Here is a 27,628-nt window from a genome sequence, read left to right on the forward strand (position 1 = left end):
ACTGGGAGTTCGGGCACAAAAATCTTTCCTCACATTTCTGGCTTGTAACTAATGAACAACATAATCTTTGCCAAATTAATCTAAACTCTGTAAAGAACGAAGTGCCCGCTTAGATTTTTAGACAGCAATTCTTCATATTCTTCAACCAGATGTGTCAACAGTCTTATTAGTTCAGAGAAAGATACCATGCGTTTGGCCAAGAAATATTGAGCAATATTTATCAAATTATTACTGCAGCATCCCAGAAGAGCTCAGAGTGCGTAGGTCATGCTCACAAAGGCAATGTTTTCCCCAGAGTCTAACGAAGTTTCAGGTAACAGCATGGGGAGAACAAGATTGCTGGCAAGGATGCATGGAAATGAGGTTCCACACAACACAATTCAATTACATTCCCTCGTGTCCATCAGATGAAAATCCATTTACCTACATTGTAGATTAAGGTAATGACTTCGTGTGATAACTTTTTGTTCTAAGCATCGTAAAAGGCAATAAAAAGCCCCCAAACACTGAAGGACTTTCTGTTACACCAGTCAGTGGCAAAGCACATTTGTGGGCACGTAACGTTGGCTCAGTACAAGTATTCTCCGAGGTTTGCATCCTAGCTAACATTAAGTAGTAGGCGTTGTAACCAAATTACAGCATGTCTGACACATCGCTGCCTGTTAAATAAAACCTTACATCCACAAGAACATAAGAAGAGCTCTGCTAGCTCAGGCCAGTGGCCTGTCTAGCCCATCATCTTGTTCTCAGTGGCCAAACCAGATGCCTATGGGAAGCCTGAAAGCAGGACCTGCTCTCCCATCTGATTCCAGCAACTGCTGCTCAGAAGCACACTGCATCTGGTATGGAGACAGCATACAGGCCTGAGGGTTTGTAGGCACCCTCCATGAACTTATCTAATCTTCTACTGAAGCCATAGGAGCCAACTCCTAGGGGCCAGGGTCCCTTCAACCCCCCCAAATAAAACATTTGAGGGGGCTTCCCCCAAAGGTTGATGGCATTGCCATTCAAATGGTGTCTGTGTGCCGCGTTGTATGATCAATTATGTGGTTATGTGGGGCGGGACTTACCTGCCTAGGCCCCCATATTTTATTTAACAGCACCCCTGATTGAAGCCATCCGAGTTGGCAGCCATCGCTGCTTCTTCTGGGAAAGAATTCCATAGTTTATCTAGGCCAGTGATGGCCAAACTTGGCCCTCCTGCTGTTTTGGGACTACAATTCCCATCATCCCTGACCACTGGACCTGTTAGCTAGGGATGATGGGAGTTGTAGTCCCAAAACAGCTGGAGGGCCAAGTTTGGACATCACTGATCTAGGCTCCGTGCAAAGAAGTACTTCCTTTTGTCTGTCCTGAATCCATGGGATGTACTTGAGTTCTATTATTATAAGAGATGGGGAGGGGAATGCACTCTATCCATTTTCTTTATACCACACATAATTTTATACACTTCCTATCATGTCGCCTCTTAGGAAAATAAAGAAAGTTGAACACGTGCCAGATATACTCCAATCAGCATGGATACTATATGCCAGACACTGGAAAGACTACAGAAAAACAGCTAAAATATGGGAGCAGTTGAGAGATAATGAAGCTAAAAAGGGTGGAAGGAAAAGGAAGAGCACTATAAGGAGGCATCGACTGCCTGAGAACCCCCCGTTAATTACATTAAACAATAGCTAGGGACTGATTGCACACACCTGTGAAAATGTTGTAAGATAATGTGGTGGATTACTAAATGGGAATATTTTCATGAAGCCTTTTTGAAATGAAGCATATTCCATTCTTTGAATTAATCGTTATTACTAGTTCTCGCCTCCTGGTGTGCTTTTGCCGTGCTTTTCTTTTGTGAATATACTGCAGAATCTCTTCATGATAAATTATCTTGCAATCTTTTATCATTTTTGTTTCACATTGTAATTTTTGTATTTTTTGGTAACAAAAATATAACAGCAATGGCAACTCAGAACTATTCAAAGATGAGACCATGACACTCCTGCTATAAAGTTTTAAAAGCCAGGCAATTCTAAATAAAAAACACACACACACACACTGATAAAACATGCAGATTGTATTAAGAAAGCAAGAAACCATTTCACTTACCAACAAGTCTTATTACATTCAGTGTAGTGTTGGTCAAAATGGGAGCGTTCACCTTACTGAGGCAATAATCTGATCGCTTCCTGCTTCTCAAAGTTTCTCGAGAAATACTAGGTAGAAAAATTATTAGGTATAAGTGCACAGATATGGACCACACAGATGGGGAAGTTAATGTTCCGTTTATATTTTGTTCTTGCCACTAAAGGAGCAGAGTATAATAATGTTTTGTAAGTAAACACACTGCCATGCGGCCCCTTGGAAAGCTGCCCAGAAGGAAATACGGCCCTTCAGGCTAAAACAAGTTCTCTAGCCCAGATCTAGAAATGAAGGGGCTTAAGCTTCCTTCTGAACAATTTGCATTTGGGGTGGATATGGGTGGCCCAGTAATGGCAAGGCTTTGACTGGAATTAAGAAGTACAGTGGTACCTCGGGTTAAGTACTTAATTCGATCCCAAGGTCCGCTCTTAACCTGAAACTGTTCTTAACCTGAAGCACCACTTTAGTTAATGGGGCCTCCTGCTGCCGCACTGCCGCTGCGCAATTTCTGTTCTCATCCTGAAGCAAAGTTCTTAACCTGAGGTACTATTTCAGGGTCAGTGGAGTCTGTAACCTGAAGCGTATGTAACCCGAGGCACCACTGTATTGGGAGTTAGGTAAAATGTTACTTTCATTTTGAGAGAATAAAATAAAAGATGGCTCCTTTAGTCAGAACAGAGCATCACTTCCTAGTAGCCTCGGGCTTCCACACCTGTTTATCTATCTTCTACAACAGGAATACATTTATCACCTCATACCCTTAGTAATTAAGTCATACTGAAGTCATGCCTAATTTCAATTTTGCCAATTAACAAAAGGATGAAAAAAAAGGTCTTAGCCCAAGAGCTTAAAATGATAAATGGCTTTATTTTAGCTGGAGCGTGCAGCAGTTTAATTTCTTCATGGAATAATTATCGGAGCTACAAAGGCCAAGCAAAGCTCTTGCTGACTTTTTAGCTATGAAGATCATGTGGATGTAAAAGCTCTAACGCTAATGCCTCCATTTGCAAAGATCTATTTTCTGATTCCCAAAGTAGCATTCATTTGCCTCCAAGTTGTTACTAATTTGCCTTGTAAGATGCTCAACGGAGTTGTGCAGCTTCCACCCATTTTAGATCTCCACCTTCTCTATTCTAAGAACATCAGAAGAGCCCTATTGGAACAGGTGAGTGGAGCACCTGTCCAGCATCCTGCTCTCACAGTGGCCAACCCAGATGCCTGTGGGAAACCAGCAAGCCAGACCTGAGTACAACACTGCTCTCGCCTCCTGCGGTTTCCAAGCAATTGAAATTCAGACGCATACTCCCTCCAACAGTGGCGGTAGAACACAAAAATATCAGATTTAGGAGCCTTTGACAACCTTTTATCCTCCATGAATTGGTTTTTTTAAACCCATCCAAGCTGGTGGCCATTGCTGAGAGAAGGACTGCTTGCTCCTATATGAACCCGGCTGCTCTCTAGACATAGTCAGATGTTCTGCTTTGCGTACCACCACCTCCTTCAGAACTAATGCAGGTCACAACCAGATGTGGGGCTTTTTCCTGTAACAGTTTCCAAACGTCCAAGGGGGCGGATAAAAAGCATGAACGTCAAATAGTGGTTTTCCAAACAGTGTCCCGGAGTTCCTCAGTTGACTATCAAGGGTTCCCTAGTGAGAAGATCAGTAATAGCAGACAAGCTTTGCTTAACCATCACTTGTCCATCACTGCCAAGAGCAGCTGTAGAAGCTTGCTTGCTTCCTGTCCTTTAACATGCATGCTCAGTTTACACAGGTACATGGTTAACAACTAACAGGCCTAGGCAATTCTCTCTTTATACCAAGGGTGGCTATCCTGTGGCTATCCCAGATAATGCTGGACTCCAGCTCCCATCATCCCTGACAACTGGCCATGCTGGCTGAGGCTGATGGGAGCTAGAGTCCAAAAATAACACGAGCGTCGCAGATGACGCATCCCTGCTTTTAAACAGATGGCATCCTAGAACATGGAGGCAGAATACTCTGCACTACGCAGGGGCTTTCGTGGCACATATCTGGCACATAGGGAGTGTTCCCCGCTAGACAAATGGATGTAGAAAGAGTTAGCTTAAGATATGGGGGGCTTTCAAAGTCCCACTAAGGATGAGTTGACAGTATATATGTTTATGCTTAAGCATGTCAGAAAAAATAAGTTATGAAATGTATGTTCAAGGTACCTTTTTACCGGGGCATCTCCAGTCTGTTCATCAACATAGTCTCTCTTCAGTTCTTCAGGAACGTCGCTATCGCTGTCATACTCTTGATAGGCACTCTTTTCCTGCTCATCCGATTCATACTATCAAAATAAACCGTAAGCGCTTTCAGCTCCTGTGCAGTAACTCAGAAGGCACATAAAACGCCTCAGTGGTCCTTAGACTTTAATTCCGTACACGGAGCAACGTTGTCTGAAGTTAAGATACTGTTCCTGTCATTCTTCCCCTGGTGAAGATACCTTGCTCACCAGACAAAAACTTCTTCTTCAAAAAAGACAACTACAGTCCTATAGGTTTTTTACACAGCAAATAACATATGGACTAGTCAGATTCAGTTCTGGATAGATAGATAGATAGATAGATAGATAGATAGATAGATGATAGATAGATAGATAGATAGATAGATAGATAGATAGATGATAGATAGATAGATGATAGATACAGTGGTGCCTCGCAAGACGAAATTAATTCGTTCCGTAAGTCTTTTCGTCTTGCGAGTTTTTCGTCTTGCGAAGCACGGTTTCCCATAGGAATGCATTGAAAATCAATCAATGCGTTCCTATGCAAACCGCCTTCAGACCAGGTCCGGGGACAGTCTGTCCCCCGACCTCTTCTGAAGGCCGGCGGGGGGCGAAAGCCTTTGCTCCCCCCCGCCTGCCTTCCCGGGACAACGGAGACTTCTCCGCTGTCCCGGGGCGGTCTTAAAATGCTGGCGGGTCCTGGACCTCTTCTGAAGGCCGGTGGGGGGTCTAGCGGGTTTTTCGTCTTGCGAGGCGTTCGGCTTGCGGGGCACCACTGTAGATAGATGATAGATAGATAGATAGATAGATAGATAGATAGATAGATAGATGATAGATAGATAGATAGACAGATAGATGATAGATAGATAGATAGATAGATAGATAGATAGATAGATAGATAGACAGACAGACAGCCTGGAACTTGCACTCATTTTCTTTACACAATTGTAACCTTACAATTGTGGCAGATTAAATAACTAAATGGAGAGCTGGGAAAACCCACTGTTCTCTGCTCCCCATTTATTCACACACCCACCCCACACACATACTGGGTCCCAGTGAGTTTTTCTTACAGGCTTCGGGAAGAGAGGGGGGCTCTGACAGCATTCCAGAGCTCCCCCCCGCCATCTTCCCTAAGCCCAGCAAGCATGGCGGTGCCTTCCTTACCAGACTCTAGGAAGGGGGTGTGAGGGCTCTGAGACTGTCCTAGAGGCCGGTAAGAAAAGTGCCTCCTCACTTACCACAGTCTGAGAAGGTCATGGGAAAGCCCATGGAATATCATGGGTCCCTCTCATGACCTCCCTAGACCCCGGTATGCAGCTTTCTGCCTCATGGGGGTAGGGGGCGATTTCAGGGGTTCCTGACTTTGCGCGATTTTGCCTTTTCATGTGGGACCCTGGAACTGAACCCTCATGTAAGTGGCGGGCCCACTGCACTGAATGAGCCACAGGGTGGGACAGACGAGAAATTTAAGCAAAACAAGCATAATTGTGATAAATTGTTTGAAAGAAAAATGCTGAACGCTGAACCACTACCAACAGCAGCTTTCAGTTAAGTAAGAGAAACAATGCAACTAAACGTTTGATCCGAATATAAGAGGCTGCATAATGACAATAAATTGCAAACCACCATAATTTAAAATATTTGCTAAGTGCTGCCCAAGAAATTAAAGCCACATGTAAGATTAATAAAACTCATTTTTTAATGTCTGCAGATCTAACAACTGCCCAACCAAATTTGAGGAAAACATGCATATAACTCATTTTATTCAGCGTTCTAGTTCCTTCCTCACAGAATGTTCTGTATCCCAAGTGTCACAGAGAACACAAAACAGAAAGAAAGAAAGAAAGAAAGAAAGAAAGAAAGAAAGAAAGAAAGAAAGAAAGAAAAAAAGAAAGAAAGAAAGAAAGAAAGAAAGAGAGCCCTGTACAAAATCATTTTCACGACAGCCTGATAATTCACTAATTATGCAGATGCTGGAGAGTGGGGATGCACCACAGCAAGTACTAACCAAATGTCAGCCTCCATAATAAATAGAATAGAACTCAGTATTACCATGGGCAATCCAAAACAAGGTTGCAGAAAATATATACTACAGCTTACAGAAAGTCATAGCCGGTTGCTGGTATATGTGATTATTGCGCCCCCTAGCGATCTGAGAATGTGTCAGTTCCATGATGATAGTAGGACCAATCAGTTACTTATAGGAAAACACAACGCGACTCTCATTTTAGCAACAGAAAGGCCAGTCCTTGACAGTGACCATGAATCTGAATATTAATTCATTAGGAACTGTACAAGAAAAAAATTAAACCACCACTATGGGATTTGTTGAAGCTGAGGCTCCAATACTTTGGCCACCTCATGAGAAGAGAAGACTCCCTGGAAAAGACCCTGATGTTGGGAAAGATGGAGGGCACAAGGAGAAGGGGACGACAGAGGACGAGATGGTTGGACAGTGTTCTCGAAGCTACCAGCATGAGTTTGATCAAACTGCGGGAGGCAGTAGAAGACAGGAGTGCCTGGCATGCTCTGGTCCATGGGGTCACGAAGAGTCGGACACGACTAAACGACTAAACAACAACATGGGATTTGTGTGGCAGAGGCTCATTTGCCCTTCAGCTATTGGCTGCTTTAGACAAGATGCATACGTAAACAGGGCCAGATTGCAACAGGCCAGTTTTTTAGTCTGTAGCAGCAATAACAACAGACAGTCTTATGCAGCCCTAAAGCCTAACAAAGTCATTGTGGCATAAGCTTTCATGGATCAGAGCTCACTTCATCGGGTGCACAAAGTATTCACCGGTGAACAGGTATACAAATCCTGAGTACCACAGAGGAGGAGAAATGCGTTTTTGATTTTATACAGAGAGTCTAGGTCAACCAAAGCACAAGTAAATAATCTAATCAACTGAATGGAAGTTTAAACAGATTTAGTAATGACCCGCTCCCGACCTGGAGTTTGCGTTACAGAGTGAATCCAGTCTGTCCTGGAAGATAGACCCCCCAAAATAGTCCTGAGAGGCCACTGCTCTGCTATTTTGTCACCCCAATCTCCCTCATAGACCAAGGTTCTAACTGGGTTCTTACAGGTGGGCAGGTGTGTCTAGGAGCATTTGTGTTAAGTAACCAGGATGCTGTGATTCCCAACATGGAACCATAGACTTGTAAAGTTGGAAGGGACCACGAGGGTCACCCAGTCTGACCCTCTGTAATGCAGGAATCTTTTTGCCCAATGTGGGGCTCAAACTCACAACCCTGACATTTGAGATTCTCGTGCTCTATCAACTGAGCTGTCCTGAATCAAGGTTTCTACAGTAACACCAGGCATGTCGACAGGGAATTCCCAGTTTGAAGGATTATTACTTTGCAACCTCCATTTTGGAAATTAACTGGTTAGAAATAACGTGTCTCACAGAATACTAAGAGCTCATCAGTGTTCCCTTACCCCATTGGAAGCCAGCACATCCTCAGTCTCATCATCTCTGTTGTTGGCTTGGATTTCAAAGGGATTCCCTCCATTACAGTACTGCTCAAACAGAGTTATGGTTCTTTCTATTTCTGAAGCAGGCTGCTTGCTTGGCGACACAGAAGGGGAACGGGACTGTGCCATGAACTTAAATTCCTATTAACACAAAACAGGTGATTTATAGGCTCTGCCATGTAGTTTAAATATTGATCCACATAATAAAGGAGCGGTTTCTTAACAAGCACTGCGGTGTTTGTCTTTCAGCTAACATGGCTTTCCTTCTTTCATTTTATTTTATTTTTAAAGACTGCAAATGTAACCATTAATTTGATGCTTGTCTAATTCTAACACACTTGCCCAATTACTTCAGGCAAAACACCCCCTGCAGCTTGGAAATGAAAGACTTTCAAAACACATATTAAGTTCATTAGTGAAGCATCGTGATGAATTACGTTACAGCCGACTTTTAAAAAAGCAAATTATGAGAATTACAATGCCCCTGCATTTACAGCTGCTTAAAAATCAATCAATATAAATGGCTGCTAAAAGTGAATTTTAACAAGTTTTCTTTTTATCATAGCATCTGGTTTTATCACTACCTTGAATGCTGGAAATAGCATGGGATGCACAAATGCTGACTCTATTTGGACATCATGCAAAGCCATTGTTTAGCATAAAAAGAACGAGCCACTGTTACCCTCATGTTCCCTATATTGCTCCACTGCAAGTTTGGAAGCTTTTGCTTCCAGTTTAATCACAGTTTGTCTCATCATCCAGACTTAACAAACTATGGTTCACCTTAACTGTGGTTCATCTTAAACAAGCCAAATTCAAAACACTGGCTATGAAGCTTGCTTGCTTAAAAAAGCCATAGTTAACATTACACATAGTTTAGGTTTGTATAACATGCTGAACTGTGCTAAGCTTCCATCAGAAGTGATAACTTCCAGTCCTCACAGTCACACTAAAGGAGGAATACATGCAAGGTTCACTGCAGCTTGTTCTTATCAAACAAAACAATTGCTTGGAATGATGTCCAAAGGCAGCAGAAGGGCTGAATCCAGTAAACAAAAAGACCACTCCCACATATATACCTTGCCCCAAGTTCACACACTGCTGTTAGCAGGTAGGCTCCACAACAGTTGTCATGCTTCCATTTGTGCAAGACAATGCATACAATCTGTAGCACAAGCAAAACATCACATTTGAACTTATTTTTATCTTTCTCATGTCGTTTTACAGCACAAGGTGAAAAAGAGCTTATTGGCAAGTGAAAACACCTTGCACATCCAATAACTTCCTTTAAAATTTGGTCCTTCCATTCTGAATACAAAATGCATACGGTGCTTTAAGGTATCACCGCATTGTGTTTTGTTTCCCTAGCACAACACAGTCACTGCAAATGTACAGCGAAAGTCAAGATAGCGGCAAACCCTTCAACCGTCTTGGCCAAAGTAGCCTTAACCATTTATGTTAAGCATTCGTCCCATTCCTGCTTTTTAACATGGCTAGGACTTACATGAAGCTGTAATATGCTGAAGCTTGATTTCACAGGACAAAGCTCCCACGTCTCGTTCTCCAAGAACATTCGCAGTTCTTCGAGGCGGGTTCTGAAACAAAGTTTAGCGTCAGCAAAGGCAAAGGGTGTAACAAGTCAACTATATTGAGAAATTAAGAACCTAGCTGCAGTTCCATTAAATCAAATTCTGCTATTCTTTAATGATCCTCCGTTAATGAGCTAATCACGTTTCTACTACATGGTTCTCCAAAACGTATCTCTTGCAGCCACATAGGAGCCAAATGAGAAGGAAAGGACTGAGGGGTGAGATAAACTGTTTCCTATCCATGTTTCCGTAAAGCTTAAGCAACAGCAAAAAAGGAAACACCTACACAAGCCCTCGCTGGGTAGAGTGATGAACAGAGTAGTAGATCCTCTGCAATAAAAATATGTACCAATTGTGTACTGGAAAAATTTAGTACAGTGGTATCTTGGTTCTCAAACTTCATCCGTTCCGGAAATCTGTTCCAAAACCAAAAGCGTTCCAAAACCAAGGCAAGCTTTCCCATAGAAAGTAATGCAAAATGGATTAATCTGTACCAGACTTTTAAAAGCAACCCCTAAAATAGCAATTTAACATGAATTTTACTATCTAATGAGACCATTGATCCTTAAAATGAAAGCAATAAACAATGTACTGCAGTCACACAATCAATCAATCAATCAGTTTCTGAACTGGTTTCCACAGTCGCGAAAACAAAACAAAAAGAGCTGCAAAAACGCAAAATAAATAGCAAAAACAGACAGACCTCAGCATAACACTTAAAACAGAAGTGTGGCACTCAAAGTGGAGCACATTCAGCTTCCAAAAAAAGCACACAAACCGGAAAACTTACTTCTGGGTTTGCAGTGTTTGGGTTCCAAGTTGTTTGAGTACCAAGGTGTTTGAGAACCAAGGTGCTGCTGTATGTCTTTTTGTGCTCAGTTTACAAAAATTACTGTACTTCCATGATCTGCCTTTTGGGAAAGGGAAATGAAATTCCTTCATCAAGGATTATGGGCTATCTCCAAAGGTGTTTTGTGTAAGAGGATATTTCACAGCTGCTTGTGCAAGGACGACACTGGGGACACTGGACTTAAGTGGAGGGAGGAAGCCCCACAATGGAAACATTATTCTTATCATTATTATTATTGTTTGAAGCTGGCTCACTTAGCAACTAGCTATTGCTTACTGTAAAAGCACAATGTGTCACAATGCTAAACATGAGATTCTTTGAAAACAAAAATAAACTTGGTAGAAGTCTTCTTTCCACCTGTACAGAAGGAGGGAAGGGGAATGCATGAGCCCAGTGTTTCACTCAGGCACGTTGTCACCCAGAAAGCATTCAAACCTAGCCAGTCTCTTACAAAACCAGATTAAAAGACACAGTTCTCTGTATTTCCTTTGTATGATGCAAAAGCACAAATGCACATTTTGTTCTGTTTCCAGTAGTTCTTTTTCCTTACATCTAAACAGTCATCCCAAGAATTCAAGAAAAATGGGGGGGGGAGGCAAATTGGCGGCAATGAAATATTCTCAGACAAGAACAAAGCTTTAAAAACCAAAAGTCTTGAGTCTGAAAAAGAAACATTAATTGGCAGTGCTTTCCAGGCAATCGATAAAAAACACTGCTTAAATAAAATTGCATAAGCTTTGGTAAGGTAACATGTTCACCACTGTTTGCATATTGCAAGGAGAAACATGCTTTGAGTTAATTGATATCCTCATTTGGCTAAAAAGGGTGGGGAAGGGGAACACAATTTTCAAAGGGTATGACATAATCACATGTCTTTTTACCAGGAGCTATAGAAGCTGTCCATCAATCAACAAGTGCAATTCAACAGGTATCTAGAAGAGGCTTTGTTTGGGTGGCCAACAAGATAACAGCTCTAATAATCTTAATCACTCTGAATCCCAGGAAGTTTGTTCCTACTCTAACTCTGCGTTTTGAAATGGAGCATTATGAGCTTTTCAGCTCTTCTGCTTCTCACTCTCTGTCTTTCCAGAAGTCAATCTGTTGGTCCAGGCAGAGCAATGCCTATAAACCCCTTGCATATATTATGCACTGGTTTACTATTTTTATGCTTTGTAAGTGGCCTTCTATTTCAAAAGCGATTTAATGTAAGAGATTTACATTGTAATAAAGGTAACCTCTGTTTTAATCCAAAATGGGACTTGCCCCTTTCTAACCACTATGCAAGGCAACATTCCCATGGTGTGCCACAAACCTAAGTCCAAGATCTGGAGAAATCAGACTTTAGCTGGTGATATGTGTACACTTGTGTTTCCAGTAATGTAGTGTAGGCTTGGCAACAAGGCATGCTCTGTTTCCAAAAGGCATGTATTACTTGAGTTCCCAAATCGCAGAGGCAAATCTACCAGTTCCTTCCTTCTGAATCCCTGAGCCACTCTTACCTGAAAGGTCCTTTATGAGTAAGGTTGTCAATTATCACCCCCAGCACTCAAACACTTATTCTCAAAAATAATGCTACTTCCCAATAAAATTGCTTAATACATTCAGTCTATGTCATAGGTTATATAAATCAATGTTCTTAATGGCAACTCTATATTACAGCTTTTTGATGGAATCACTGTATCTATAGCCCACCTGTCTACATATGTCAAGATGAACAAATGCAAGACAATGCTCTTTAAAGAGCTACCAGCTGGGTAGCTCTTATGAACTAATGCATCTACAAAAGTATCTAACAGTTCTTAATTAAAGCACACAATGAGGAGTAAGAGCCGTATCCACTTGAAGTCAAAAGCCTAAAACTCCTGAAAGCTTTAGGTGATTCAGGCTCTAATACACATACAATATTTTTACAGTCCAATGGAAATTGCTACGTCTTCAAAGGGCTTTGTAGACAACATTAGCCAATCAAATCTCTACAGCACCCATTCAACATCAGTACGCAACAATCATCGTCAGTCCAAATTATTACCCAGTAGGTAAAAGCACTGAAATGGATCAAGTTTCTTCCTCAATAGCCTATGCAAAAACAATGATAAATATTTTAAAATTACCTTTTGGCAGCAATTGCCAAACCCTGTATATTCAACAGTCACAATATTCTCCCTATATTTTCTGTTATGTGTTTGAAAATACAAGGCAGTATTCTCTGAAGCAAGCATTTAGAGACTTAAGCAGCGACATATTTAAAGTAGACCAGGGTACACAATGTGGTGCCCTCCTGATGTTGTTGGACTTCAGTTCCCATCAGCCCCAGCCGACATGGGCAACAGTCAAGAGATTATGTGAGCTAGGAGTCCATGGACACCTGGAGGGCACAGTGCTAGCTCTCCCTGCAATAGACAATAGCTCAAATGGCAGACCAAATGAAGAAAGTCCCCAGTTGAGTCTCAGTCATCTCCAGTTGTAGGTGTAGGAAACCTGTGGCCCTCTGGAGTTGCTGAAGTACCATTCTCATCATTCCTGGCCACTGGCCATGGTGGCTTGGGCTGATGGGAACTGTTTACATTCAGCAACATCTGGAGGGCCAAAGGTTCCCCATCAAAGAGCAGGTGACATGGAAGACCTCCACCTGAGACCCTGATGTGCTCCTGCAAGTTGGATTAGACAACACAGGTGCACAGGTGGTCAAACAGCCTGCCCTGGTATAAGGCATCTTCCTCCGTCCCTGTGGGAAATCTAGCCTTGCTTCTATGTAGTGAAAACAGTAGCTGGGAACCAGGCACGAGACAGGAATTTACGGGAAATGTTACTGAAAATATGTCCCCATAACACCAATGCATTGAAGTAAACTACAGTAAGCCTGCAACTTGCACACATTTAACTTGTGTGCATTCAGCTTTATGTGTGTGGCAAATAGATAGATAGATGATAGATAGATAGATGATAGACAGACAGACAGATGGTGGAGTTCTGAGAAAAATGACTTTGGCAATCCCACCTGCCAATGAGCCCAATGCATTTTGACTATACATGATCTTGGCTTTAGGCACGATCCATGGAACGCAAGCCCCACTTAAGTTGCAGGCTTACTGTACTATGCACCTTGTAAAATAAAGTTTTCAGAAAGAACATTGATAAAATTTAAACATTTTATACAGAGCATTTATTTTGCAAACATAAAACGTTTTGCATTTATGGTCTGCATTTAACGACTTGAAAACTTGAAAGGGACATCGACCTCTTACAACAACTAGCCTACTATTGTAGCTCTTACCTGTGATAGTTCTTGAAATAATTCACACTTTGTTTTCTAATGGATTCTTGCAAAACTTCTGATTTGCTGCCACAAAACTCTTCACCAACCTGCATCAGCCTACGGAAGAGGATTTTCTGATTATACATTCAAGTCAAGAATTAGAGTATTCATTTCAACTACAGGTTAGGCTTCAGGTAGGCACTGTTGAAAGAGAAGCCCACATAGAACGGCCTGCATCCTCTTTTCATACTGTGGACCATCTGTCTGTATAAAGCAACCCTCATTCCTTCAACTCTGGAAGTTATATTTCAGTCAAGGAACTTCTACAATTTTCTCAGCAGATTAAACATAAAATGGTGACGGATCCCCAAAGAAAGACATGCAGTTAAGACTCCTACTGGTCTGGTGCAGATGAGACCTAAGGCTAGTAGACACTAAGATTGCTCCGAGGCACATTAAGGCATTTGATTCTCCTAAAACATAGTGGTCTGATTTAAATCAGAATATTTGGAACATAAAGCAGATGCAGTTTCCTCAAAGTAAAGCAATGTACGTAATTTTATTTCGGCATTTCCTAACCTAGCGCCCGCCAGAGGCTTTTGGACTAGAACTGCAATCAGCCCCAGCAAGGCTGGTTTAAAGTACACCAAGAATGACTCAGATTTTGGAAATACCAGTCCAGTTAATCAGTGAAGCAATTTTAAATAGCACAGAAGTGAAGAAACAGCCATGCTATGACTTATGCTGCCTGCCGCAACCAAACAATATTTGGAAAAAAAACTCTTAGAATTCAATGCACACACAAAAAGCTTTATTGTGTTAACTTCCACTTTGTCTCTTTATCAGAACAAATGGCGCCTCAAAATACCTGCTGACAATATCCAGGACGAAGATGAAGTCATCGTATTTGAAGTTAGACATGTCTGTGCCAAGCAAATAGGTCTTCACTTTCAGCTGGACATCCTGCAGAAAAGCAAACGTATTGAAATTGGGTATGCTGAGCCCACAGAAGATATGGTTAAGAGGCAATATAATAGCAGTCTTCAAGGATCTGAAGAGTTCTCTCATAGATGACAGCGCAAATTTGTTTCTGCCGCTCCAGAGCAATAGGCCCAAATCCCACATGTTCAAGATAAGAAAAGGGATTTAGACGAAATGTTTGGCACAACTTCCTGACACTATGCATTGTTCAACAGTGGAGCAGATTGCCTTAGAAGGCTGGACAGCCACCTACTGGGGATATAGCATGGTTAGGATGGTCCTTGAGCTCTCTTCCAACTCTATGATGAACCAGATGCCTTCATAGCATTTGATGTATTTGCTACCTATGATAAATGGCTGAAACCTGTCGAGGGATACTCAGTCCTGGATCTAAACAAATCAAAAAGCCAACACTTGAGGAGTGGGTTAAAGTGGTTTATTCAAAGTTACTTCTAATTTGTGAAGAACTTGCAGCCTCCATATATAATATAGTCTGCATCTAACCGGTTTTGCAATCACATTGCTACCATTACATTTTATAAGGCAAAACATCCATGAACAAGAGGGGAGATGTCATGAGGCTTGGGGATTCCTAAGGTTTGGAGAGGTAGTGTTTGGGGTGGGGGAAACAGAAAACCAGAGGTAGGCAGTGGGAAATGGAGTACCTGGAATCAACAAGAGAAACATTCTTTCCCAAAGAATGTTCTATCTACTGTCCATTCAAGAGAAATTGACGTTTTCATCATTTCATGCTCTTTAAACTCAATTTTAAGAACATGAAACTATGCGACAGAAACGAACCTATTTTTCTCTGATGCTATGAACAACCAGAGATAATGGGGTTTTTTTTACATTCTTTCCTAAAAGTCCAATTAATGTTTTTCAAAAACAAGCATTTGCTGGGGCCGGAAAGCATTTCGCCAATTTAAAACGAACCTGCCATATTCGCGAAAGTCCATGTTCCAATTTCTTTTTCACGTAGCTGCGGTCAAAATTGGTCTCCTCAGCACCCATGACATTGCTTCCATCTGGAAAATAATGTATGTGTTTTACATGTAAGCCGACAAGGAAGGGGGATTCACTCTGTGTATGCGAGCACATGTGCGCTTTATTTTAATGTGAGACAAAATTTCACATCCTTTAGGCTCACTTCACACTCCACGACAATAATAGCAAGCCCACACCCCAAATCCCATCATGTGGCAGAGACAATGCCACCACACTGACCTAAAATGAAGGGCATTAACCAAGACTGGCTGATCTGGGCAGTGAGGCGATGATAGCAGGCCCACTCAACATGCACCACACACACAATGTCCCACCACCCCCACCCAACACATGGTTCCTCCATAGCAAAGGCATAAAAAGTAGTAATAATAACAATAATGCTCTAATAAGGTGTGTCGCACAATCCTTTTGTGTGCTTACTCAGAAACAGGGCTTTTTTTCAACCGGAACTCAGTTCCGGCACCTCTCAGGTAGGCACTATTGCCATTCTAAGAGAACAAGGAAGGCATTCACGGTGAGTTCAGGCACCTCTTTTTCTAGAAAAACAGCGCTGTTCAGAAGTAATTCTCATTTTCTCCTGGAGGATTACTCGCTAAAAAGTTTGTTTAGGATTTCAGTTTCGGAGCGTTCACAGAGGATAGATATTCACTATTATAATGCTTCATGAGGTAACAACTGCAAAATCCCTCAAGCTCCTGAAATAGTAGGTTGAGAGAGATCAACTGTGCCTAACAATTTTCTTTTACAAAAAAAAAATCATAAATTGCATTTTATACAGGTTCCCGATTCCAAATCTTACTGTTACCCTGATGGCTATTGGAAGAGCTTTTGTCCTATTGTTCATACAGCCCCGCCTACATTTTTCACATTCTGAAACTAACTCAAAATACATATTTTATTCAGATAATACATTTAGATAGCATAACCAGTTCCTACCAGAAGACGAAGGAGGTTCACCGTGATCGTACTTTTCATGCCACTCCATGGTTCGGTAGTAACTGAGCATGACCTCCCACAGGGCTTTGCAGAGGTCAGCAAGGCAAGGAATGTAACTGTCTGACGTGATGTGCTAAGGAACATACAAGCAAGATCTGTGATGTTTTTCTTCATTCTAAGTTTTGTCAAATGCAGAATTTGTATGCAGAAGGAATATGACAAATACACACATACAACATCTGTACAATATGGCATATATGCTGTACTGTTTTTAAATGCTGTACTGTTTTTAACATTTGATTGGGAGCCGCCCAGAGTGGCTGGGGAGACTCAGCCAGAAGGGTGGGGTATAAATAAATTATTATCATTATTATTACTATTATTATATTATTAGTAGTAGATGTCACACACAATGAAAAGAATAATACAGAATGAGGGGAACCACCCTATTCCCTAGATTTTTTTAAACGCACACATATACTTTCCCCCTTTCAAGCTGTGGAATGCCCCATGGACTGCAGTTAAAACAAAAAACTGTTTGCTTTCAGTAACAAATGAAATGGGCAAGTGCACGTGCCAATAATTTAGTTTAAAGTATTAGTTAATTTTGTATTGGTTAAGAGGCAGAAGAGCCTAAATGCATTCAAGAACACTTCCAATTTGCCAAGAGATTGTACATAACAATTAACAGGGCTTTAAATACACCATTGATCTAAAAACGCCGTGGTTTTTGGCACTCCAAAACTTGAAGTGTTCTTCCAGTCCTGCCAATAAAGCTAAATAAATTAAGGAGGCGCAACATTTTAAACACTTCAGTGAAAGAAAGAATTATTTTGAAGTGTCCAAAATAAGCTAGGATGCTGATTTGGTATATAAACCATTCTTTTCACGGAAAGGCTGCTAAGAGTGAATTCACACCACAATATTCTTCTCACACAGTTTTTAATGGATGAGAAGCATTCATGCAGCAGAGCTACCCAAGTCTAGAGAAAAAAAGTATTTGATAAAATCTCCCCACCCACTGCCCCCAGGGGGTCTCTCCCCCACTCATCCATTAAGCTTTCTTAAAAGCTTAAAAGCTCCCATTGACTCCCCCCCCCAACTAATTGCTGTGCAGAAGGGCCAATTCCAGGGTGGGTCAGTGCACAGGAAAGGAAGGGTTAACACTTCCCTTCCAGCCATGATCCCCACCCCCACCAAATCCCCCACTACAACGAAGCATTTAAAACGCTCCCATTGGCTACTAATCCTGATGACTATGTTCTACCTTCATGGTGAGAGACAATATGCTTCTGAGTATCAGTTGCTAGAAATTCCTCGCCATTTTTTTTTCTTCCAATGTGGCCTATACATGCAAACACAAAATGTCCCAAGCCTTTATACGACTACGTACCATGCACAGGTCCTTGTACTGAAGCTTCTGAAACTTGGTGTCTGTGTTTCCCGCACACAGCTCTACGTAACCGAGAACAACTTGGAATACAGTGTTGTGAATGGCTTGAGTAAAGTGCATGTGCAGTTGGTCCATGGCTGTCTGAAGAGAAAGGATGGGGAGAGTCATTAATGCATAATGGAAAGCCAGTTCCCCAGTTCCTCTTCCTTAAGTCACAGACTGTCATTCTAGGCAATAGCCTTCAGACACTCAAGCAGCTTCCGTGGCACTTAGTGGCTTTTTCAGCTTCAGGTGATAAGCCAGCAATGACCATACTTGGTTGGAGATAACTTAGACACATTTGCCCATACTCTAGTAACTTTTAGGCTATTGCATTGTATTGTATGTAAGATTGCCTTTAAAAATGGCTCAGAAACTGTGGTTGGTTCGAAACAGAGCCACAAGACTATTAACCGGGACTGAGCAACGCTTTACCAGCTGCACTGGCCCACAGTAATCTCCCAAGCCCCATTTAAACTGCTGGCTTTAAATAGTTTGGGACCTGATTAAAAGAAAGATCATCTCCCCCCCACACACATGTCTACCTAAATCTTATCAACAGAGGACCTGGCATGGGTGCCCCCACCAAGCAAAGTGAGACTACAAAGGCCTTTTTAGTGGTGGCACCACCAGACTATGAAACAGCCTCTGCAGAGAGGCTGGTCTGCCACCTTCTTGACACCTTTTTGGCATCAGGTGAATATATTTTTTATTCCACCAGGATTTTAATAGTGTTTTGGGTTATTGTGGCTTAGTGTGGTTTTAACCGGAGCTATAACCTGTTTCTGCTCTGCAGTCTGTTTGTTTTGCAGGGCAAAATTTTAGTTGTGAGTTTGTTTTTGCTTATTGCAAATTTAAATTGCCCTTATTATTGATAGGCGGAGATAGAAATCTTCTCTTCCTCTTAGCCCAAGAACCAAAACAATCAATCAATCACACACAGCCTCCGCTGAAGCAAAATGTAAAGAGAAGGAGTAACGCTGGACCTGGAAGCGGCAGAGCAGGTGTAATTTTGAAAAGTACCCTTTAGTGGGCTGTTTGTATGTGTGAGGCAGGGGGCTATAAGCCTTACAAAAGAAAACACCCAAGGCTTAATAACGCAGCTGGAAATCAGATGAGCTGTAGATAAGGAAATGAATGGACTATAAAAGATTATTGCAAATGTGAAACTAGAGAACAGTAAATCCTCTTGTGGTCTAGTCAAACACACAATTATCATATTTCCCCCCAAAAACAGGGTTCAACGAATGGAGAGGTCCTTTAAGGAAAGCAGACCCAAGAAACGGAGCGAAGGAAAAGAATAAATGTGCAGTAGGTGATTGGCAAGCCTGCCACTGAGCAAAAGCCAGCCAGGCTCGGTTGCCAACACAATACACCCTGAGCATTCTTGCCCAGATATATTCCGTCTGCCAGCCAGAGAACCAGTGAGCATGTGCCATAAACATTTATATTTCCAACTGGGGAGCACTGGATGCAATGCTAGTACACTTAACAGCAGATAGGTGCATGTGCAAGGCATCCATCTTGGGTGGTTCAACTGCTGAACAAACCAGGGATAAGAGCTCTAAGGGAGTAATCATTTACTAAGAACTGATTTGCTTTCAGTTGTGTTTTTATTTTATTTACTCCCAGGGTCTGTATGTATTCCATCACTAGTGTCTATTGACAGAAGCAACCTGCCTATAATCTGTTAGATAGTACTGAGTTTGCAGAGAATGTATTTGAACATTTTGGTTGTTTTTACATTATAAGCACTTTTCGCCACCAAAGCAGATAGCTCACATGATTAAGACAAGCTAGCCTGATTCATAAGCAAGACGTAACAACAAACAGGGAACGCTCACCTGCGTTTTCCCAAGTAGTCTGTAAGCCTGCTGCACCTTGGTATAGTGGCTGATGTCAAAGTTCTTGCAGATTTTGGAAAGCGCGACATCTAACTGCTCCTAAAATGTCAAGTCATGAATATTCAGTAAAATGAAATAGCTATACAGAATGAAAAGATATGATTTATATGGAGACATTCATGTATCATAAGAAAGCAAAATGCAATATAATCATCTGAACAGATGAAGCGCCCCTTAGCCAAGGTATTCACTCTGTCAAAAAAATCAATAGGCTGCATTCTCACCTCAATTTGCTCCAAAGTGTCCTGTAGTTTTGAATTCAATTCACTGCGAAACAATAAAGTCCAACATTAGATCATTTAGAACTAAGCCAACAAGTTATACAAGTGCTTTGGGCTATGATGAATGTTGTGGTACATCAGTGCAATTGGGCAGATCTTTTATAGAATAGAGTTTCTGCCAGCAATGCTGTAAGATGACTGAAGAGACACACACCCCACCACCCGCCAAAACCACATCTCTAAAAGAGATCTATTATCCTCAAATCATCTCTGTAGGCCATTAGACACAGAAGCGCCCATGCTCAAGTGGGCAGCTTATTTATTTTTATATAAGATTTCTTACCCACCCTTCACCTTATGGTCCCAGAACTACTTACAGTAATAAAACATGCAACTTTAGAAACAAATAAAGCTATTGCAATTATAAAACACATGAAACTGTTGAAAATGGAAAAGCCTACTGTGTGTCCCATGCAACCCCCAAGAATTCTCTCTGAATCTTAGAATCTTTCATTCTGTGACAAAATTTTGACATTTGCTCAGACCCTGAACAGAAATCTACCAAAAGCTGATGGATTTTCCATATTGCAATTTTCCTCACATCTAGACTTGCATTGCATGACAAAACTAAATCAGGGAAAGGAAATAATAAAAGTATTATTATAAAACCCAGTTATTTTTCTCCTCCCCCCCTTTTAAGCTTCATGATCACAATGATAAGCTAAGGAAGGCATTGCAAAATAGCTTAATTTTGCAACACAGCTAAGCCACATGCACTGAAATGATGCCTCGCAGTTAATGAGCACTGTGTATTTTATGGGTGGTTTAAACAGCAAAAGCAACCCAAGTATGGATGTCTTTTTAAAGTGTGCAAGCTGAATTTTATGCTGAATTTTAATACTTGCGCTCTGTGCATTGCACTTTTCAGTTAATTTGATACATGCATGCATGCATGCATGAATTAATGAGTAAAGGTACAAGGAGAAATCCTGGATGGTCATTCAATATTTTGCAAGACAACCCACCCCCAAAGAAACGTTTTAAAGCAGCACCATAATGTGCTACATATATCAATAGTATAGTATAGTATAGTATAGTATAGTATAGTATAGTATAGTATAGTATAGTATAGTATAGTATAGTATAGCATAGTAAGAAGAACCTTGCTGGATGAGGCCAAAGGCTCCTCTAGCCAAGCATCCAATTCTCACAGCAGCCCATCAACCAGGCACCTATGATACCTGAGTTCAACAGCACTCTCTTCACTCGTGATTGCCAGCAACTGATATTCAGAGGTATGATGCCTCCAACACTGGAGGGTAGAAGAGAGCCTTATCCTCGAGCTCAGAGCTTTCCAAACATTTCACACTGGTGACACACTTTTAAGACTTGCATAATTTCGTGACACAGTAACTCAGTTTTTCTAGCAAACCAGAGGTTAAACTAACCTCTTTCCAGCCCTGGGAGGAGCGGGGGGGGCGGCAATCGTATGACACACCTACACGCTGCAGCCAACACACTTAACATGTCGCGGTACACAGTTAGGAAAGATCTGCTCTAGGTGGTGAACCCGCAGCCTATGGGCACCATGTTTGGTGCCAGCCCCTGGCAAAATCAGACACCTTTTTTAACCTCTGATGAGACTTTGCTGCTGGATGGTCTTGGCTCTTCCGTAGTCTTATATGCTTTACCTTACAAAGGGACTTCTTCTGCCTATGGCGCAGCACTACTGTTAGAGGAGGTCTTAGTTCTCATGCTTCAGGGAGGAATGGTACTGGAATGCAAAAACATTCAAGCAATGTTGGCGCACCAGAGGGAGAAGAGGCGCCTTTGAAAGGTAAGCAGATGGAGCTCTGTGAGTTAGGTTTTCTTCCCTACATGTCAAAGTGCAAGTAGATAAATAGGTACCACTCCTGCGGGAAGGTAAACGGCGTTTCCGTATGCTGCTCTGGTTCGCCAGAAGCGGCTTAGTCATGCTGGACACACAACCCGGAAGCTGTACGCCGGCTCCCTCGGCCAATAAAGCGAGATGAGCGCCGCAACCCCAGAGTCGGTCACGACTGGACCTAATGGTCAGGGGTCCCTTTACCTTTACAGCCCTGTAACTTCCTGAAAGGCTGGGTTGGGCCTTGAATTCATACAGGATACAAACCATGCCAGAAATAGTCTATGAGTGTTGTTGCATGCTGCCACTGACTATGGCTGGCGCACCCTGCACCCCCCCACTAAGGGAAAGGCACCCTGCGCCATCACAGAGGACTGCAGGACACATATCTGAGTATTTGCTGGGTGCAGACATGGTGAAAGCCATGGGAGACACATTCATTTCCTCTGCTTCTGGCATAGTACAACCAGAACGCAGTATCCATTTCAGATACAAAATATATACAATCCAAAAAATTTTTTTAAAAAAATACTTGATCCATCTCTGATAGTGGGGAAAATATAGTCAGGAGGAGGAATAAAAGAAAAGAAAGCTTATTTTACAAGCCTCCTTTTGTTCTTGCCACTCCTTTCCACACCGGGCTTTTCACATATAGGCTCTGTGAGAATAATTCATTCCATCTAGAGCTGATTATTTTCCAGACAAATTGTTTCTTTGGTGCATCGTGTATTATAGCGGAGGGGAGGGATATACCTCAAATTCGCTTTGTTCATATCAAGAGCAAATTGACAGAATTCCACAGCGCACAGCTCAAATCCATAACACGCGACAAAATGAAATATAACAATCCCTGGGCGTAACAATTTGATCTTTCAAAGACGCAATTAACTGTGCCAACATGTTAATTCATGGCATTCATTTTATTCAGCCAATTAATTAAGGCATATTAAGAAGGCCCTGTTTGTATCCTTGCCTGCCTTAATCTGGCATGAAACAAAAGGGAGCGATATCATGCCAGCACAGAAAAAGCAGCAAAAAGTACAATCAAGAATATTAAAGAAACTCCAATTATGGATCTATCTAATTTCAGTATTTACTTAAAAAATAAATAAATCACAATACACTTCGAGATACATGTCCAAGACAACATATTTATAATAATATTGTTTAACTTAACTGATTTCATTTTTTTATTATTATTCTTATATTCTGCTTTTCTCATTTTGGCAATAGAAAACCTACTGAAAAATGTGGCCGGCAGAGCAGGACTGGGCTGGGCAGAGCCATCCATCTGCTACTACCTGCAAAGTAACAGCAGCATCACTCTGCTAGCAGGGAGCTCCCCCTTCTCCTGTCTATTGGATGGCTGTGTGGCGATCACCCAGGGTCCCCGGACGTTTGACGGTCTATTGATCCCTGTGCCACCACTGTGATCGCTTCCCTGCTGCAACCAACTCTGGGGTACACACTGAGTCCAGACAGTTGTTAACATTAAACCAAATAAACAAGTTTATTTTATAAGCATTAACAAGTTTATGGTTTCAGATAATTTTTCTTGTCAGTTTCTTAACCTTAGTTTCTTTACCGGCCTATACCTTTCTACTACCTTCTGACTGATTATTCCAACTGTTTAACTGACTCCTCCTTAACAGATTCTCTCACATCAAACCAGCCCAACCCACAGACTTAGCCTCCCTCTCTCTTCTCTAACTCCTCCCCTTGGGTTCCTATAGGTTAGTCATTTTACAATTAGTTAACCCTTTCCTTATGAACCCAGTATGATGTCACACACCTAGGAGGGCAAACGCCACAGGCTGAAAGTGCTGCCAGGAGGATACCCTCCCAGCAGAAAGCTCCCAAACAGGGCTTTCCAAGGGTGGGACTGAGGTGGCTCAAGCTTCATTGGATTCTGTGATGGCATCAAGCCCAATTCAGGCCTGATCACAGCGCTGTGATCTGCTTCCTTCACCCCACCCGTGTGGAAGTGCTGTAGATCTGTAAAGCCCCAGTAGACAGGGAGGAAGAAGTTTAGATTGCTCCATAAGAAATAAATATAAAATATAGATGGGTGAGAGAAGGCCAGAGCTTAAGGGCCTCATTCCCCCTTTCCTTCAGCAACCAGATGCTGCAAAAGGAGTCCTGATTGGCAGTTGGGCCAGACAAGCAACTGGAAGGGGCAGGATTCTGGCTTCTCTTCTCCACTTAATTAGCTAAACTGGGGCTTTACTCAGTGGACTGGGCTTGCACTTTTGACTCTGCCAATATTTTTCACTTCTCCCGCTAACCTGAAGTACAATGCAATGAAACAGAACACCTGTTCAATAATTAAGCAGCATCAATATACAAATTTCACTAGCAAACCCATCAATGATGTATAGTTTTATGCATTTTAATGCCTGCAAGATTAATAAGGCTGCTGTGCATTTATTTCAATTACAAGAGTCTAGCCCATTGTTAAATACACAGACATATGTACAAAGAGGTACAAAAGATTAATGGTGTGCCAAGGCAATCGGCTAGGAATTTTTATTTATAAATATGCAAGAAGCATTTGGCACACCCGCACAATTGTTGCCCAGACTATGCCCACCTCTTGTCACTTGGATGAACGTTTGCCACTCTCTCATACCAACGCTGAGCCCTGACATTTTGTGGTGGCTCCAAAAACATTCTATCTAGCAGCAGCAATCAGAACACCTAGGAAGCTGGGAAACAGCACTTCTAAGCACTGCCACCTCCCAGCACTTCTCTGCTCCTTGATCTTAGGAATCATCATGCAAAATTTAATTATGATAGATTAAGAGGTGGCCATATGCACAGCCAACAGATGAGCAACTTTCTACCGGAAAGCCTGGGGATTCTTAGAAACCAAAAAGTACTAAGATTTGGAAAGAGATAAGTGTAATTTGTTAGATTCTAGGACGCGGGTGGCGCTGTGGGTTAAACCTCGGCGCCTAGGACTTGCCGATCTCATGGTCGGCGGTTCGAATCCCCGCGGCGGGGTGCGCTCCCGTTGCTCGGTCCCAGCGCCTGTCAACCTAGCAGTTCGAAAGCACCCCCAGGTGCAAGTAGATAAATAGGGACCGCTTACTAGTGGGAAGGTAAACGGTGTTTCCGTGTGCTGCGCTGGCTTGCCAGAGCAGCTTCGTCACGCTGGCCACGTGACCCGGAAGTGTCTGCAGACAGCACTGGCTCCCAGCCTTTAGAGTGAGATGAGCGCACAACCCTAGAGTCTGGCCCGTACTGGCAGGGGTACCTTTACCTTTAGGGCTGGTACACGCATATGCACACACACGCACACACACCCACACAATCTGTGGGCCCAGATCAGTACTAAATCTGGATCCTGCACTGAATCCATTGCTTTAAATGTGTTTTAAATTTACAGTGTGTATTCAGCCTCAGATGCAAATCCAACTGCATCCAGATTATATGTGTTTGGGATTGCAGCTGTACACAGCTACCAAAAGGAACACACTATACAGCGCCACTTTTTAGCCTTTGGTGGCAATCAGTTCATGTTAAAAAGAAAGTGCTACCTTGCAAAACCGTTCAGCCATGTGGCGCTTTCATTATGAGCAGCCGCTATATGCAGCAAGTCAGGAAATTATACAAAACGTTAATTGCACTTTACAGGCCTTTTAAAAACAAACACCACACACACACACCAAAACTTGTTTTTTCAAGATGGAAAATTAATCTCCAGTACTGGGGCCCAGTAAATTATAATTTGCGAGCCGTTCCCTAAAGAATTGCACGCTCCTTCATTGTCCTGTGTGCCTGAAGGACAAAAACCAACTCTGGAAGACGCCTGTTGTGTTACCTGATGCAACTGTAGTGTTTGAAAGTGCTAGCTGCTTTCTGGCATTCCAGGCAGAGCTGGATAGCCCCAGGGTAATCCTCCTCCTGTGGGAAATAAGACGTAGAATAAGAACTCAACAACCCTGACACTAAGTTTATTAAAGAAAAAAGCCTGTGAGCACTGCATTTCCCGAAAGAAGGCTTTCTGATCTGCTCAAGACAGCTGTGCTTGGTGTTTCCAGTCTTTGCAACCCAACAGTATAGCTCAGTTGGTAGAGCATGAGGCTCTTAATCTCGAAGGTCATGGGTTCGAGCCCCATGTCGGGCAAAAAGGTCTCCGCACTGCAGGGGGTTGGACCAGATGACCCTCAAGGTCCCTTCCCATTATGATTCTGTGATTCTATCCTGCACTGCAGGGGGTTGGACTAGATCAGGGTCCCTTCCAACTATACAGTTCTATGGCTTGCTATAGGTGGTTACCAAAGCACAAACTATTGACCTTCAGACACAGGAGGGGTAAGTCCCCAACCCAGGAGGCTGCCAAACATTTATAAAATAGTAACAATTTCACCTCTCTCCCACGTAAGCCTAATCTGTGATTGGTTCTTCTTAAAAGTAGGCATAACAATTAACACAGCTGATCAACACAGGAGCAGCCAAGGCCTGGCCTTGCTCTTCAAAGGGAGTTATAGCCCACAGATGGGCCAAGATGGCAGCCCCTAATACAGTTAGAATGCATGTGAACAAAAAGATGTTCCCTTCAATTACAATTAAATTATAGTACGGTTATATTCTTACCTCCAACATTTCACTTAAGCGGACATCAGTTTGTTGCTGGAAATTAAAAGGAAGGACAGGTCACTGCACAGCACACTAGAGAAATGATTTCTATAGTTGAAAACATGAAACTCTGCTCCTACCAGGGTTTTTATCGTTCTCAGTGATTTTAGCAGCCCCATCAGCAACTGGCGTTTTCGTTGATTGGCAAGAAGGCCCAAGCTGGCTTGAGTAAAACCCTCTTTTGCTGTGCTCAGATGTCTGCAAAAGTCAAATAACATTTTTTTTTCAAAATGAAAGAGTAACTCTCATGGAATACAATAAGCTTTGTGTATAAAAATGGGCAATGCTGTGCTAAGTCTGTGTTCTAAAGCAAAGACCAGTACTAATAAACAATGCAGAGAAAAGAATTATAAAACACACACATATGCACGCACACATCTGCCCCAAAGGCAAAGGAATCTCTTCACACACCCTTCAAAGAATATTTGCAAAATATTGCTTCATTTATACTAATTCCAGGCCACCAAGAAGGCTTGTCACATATCATCAAATTACTCCCCACACAAAGAATACCCAATAAAAATCCTCAGCCAGCCAATTAACACACTTTCCATACCAATGACAAACCACAATACAGACCGTAAAACCTCAATAATGAATCAGCTACTCAGAAGAGGTATGTCTTTAGGGCAGGCTTCCTCAAACTCGGCCCTCCAGATGTTTTGAGGCTACAATTCCCAGCATCCCTGACCACTGGTCCTGCTAGCTAGGAATCATGGGAATTGTAGGCCAAAAACGTCTGGAGGGCCGAGTTTGAGGAAGCCTGCTTTAGGGCTTTCTGAAAGGCCTGAAGCATGGGAAGCCAGAACAGATCAATTGGCTGAGAGATCCAAAGCAACAAGGCTACCACAAAAGATCCCATGCCTTGTGGCCACTAATCTCACTGATCTAAGAGGTGGACGTACGAAGAGAGCATCTGTTTTTTATCACAATGTGTGGGCAACTAGTATGGTGCTAATGGTCAACAAAATAGCTTGAGCCCAAAGTAGCCCCTTAAATTGGGTTCCGATAGGCTCCTGCCGCTGGTCCAGTAAGTGTGTTACAGAATCTGAATGT

The 27,628-nt window shown here is 42.2% G+C and overlaps 1 protein-coding gene across 1 annotated transcript in view; it reads right to left on the reverse strand.

Annotated features, from left to right (window-relative positions):
* VPS50 (VPS50 subunit of EARP/GARPII complex) overlaps positions 1 to 27,628 on the reverse strand; it is a 73,726-nt gene that overhangs the window by 27,189 nt on the left and 18,909 nt on the right. The window contains exons 7-20 of the mRNA XM_081931234.1: positions 26,653 to 26,770; positions 26,531 to 26,566; positions 25,755 to 25,837; positions 20,050 to 20,092; positions 19,766 to 19,864; positions 17,883 to 18,023; positions 16,490 to 16,622; positions 15,482 to 15,573; positions 14,433 to 14,527; positions 13,583 to 13,681; positions 9,374 to 9,464; positions 7,834 to 8,010; positions 4,330 to 4,448; positions 2,104 to 2,210 (exon numbers count right to left, since the gene is read on the reverse strand). Coding sequence (XP_081787360.1) covers positions 2,104 to 2,210; positions 4,330 to 4,448; positions 7,834 to 8,010; positions 9,374 to 9,464; positions 13,583 to 13,681; positions 14,433 to 14,527; positions 15,482 to 15,573; positions 16,490 to 16,622; positions 17,883 to 18,023; positions 19,766 to 19,864; positions 20,050 to 20,092; positions 25,755 to 25,837; positions 26,531 to 26,566; positions 26,653 to 26,770 — 1,433 coding nt within the window. The remainder of the gene's footprint in view (positions 1 to 2,103; positions 2,211 to 4,329; positions 4,449 to 7,833; positions 8,011 to 9,373; positions 9,465 to 13,582; positions 13,682 to 14,432; positions 14,528 to 15,481; positions 15,574 to 16,489; positions 16,623 to 17,882; positions 18,024 to 19,765; positions 19,865 to 20,049; positions 20,093 to 25,754; positions 25,838 to 26,530; positions 26,567 to 26,652; positions 26,771 to 27,628) is intronic.

The sequence above is a fragment of the Podarcis melisellensis genome, assembly GCF_964234715.1.
Source record: "Podarcis melisellensis genome assembly, chromosome: 12".
NCBI classification, from domain to species: Eukaryota; Metazoa; Chordata; class Lepidosauria; order Squamata; family Lacertidae; genus Podarcis; species Podarcis melisellensis.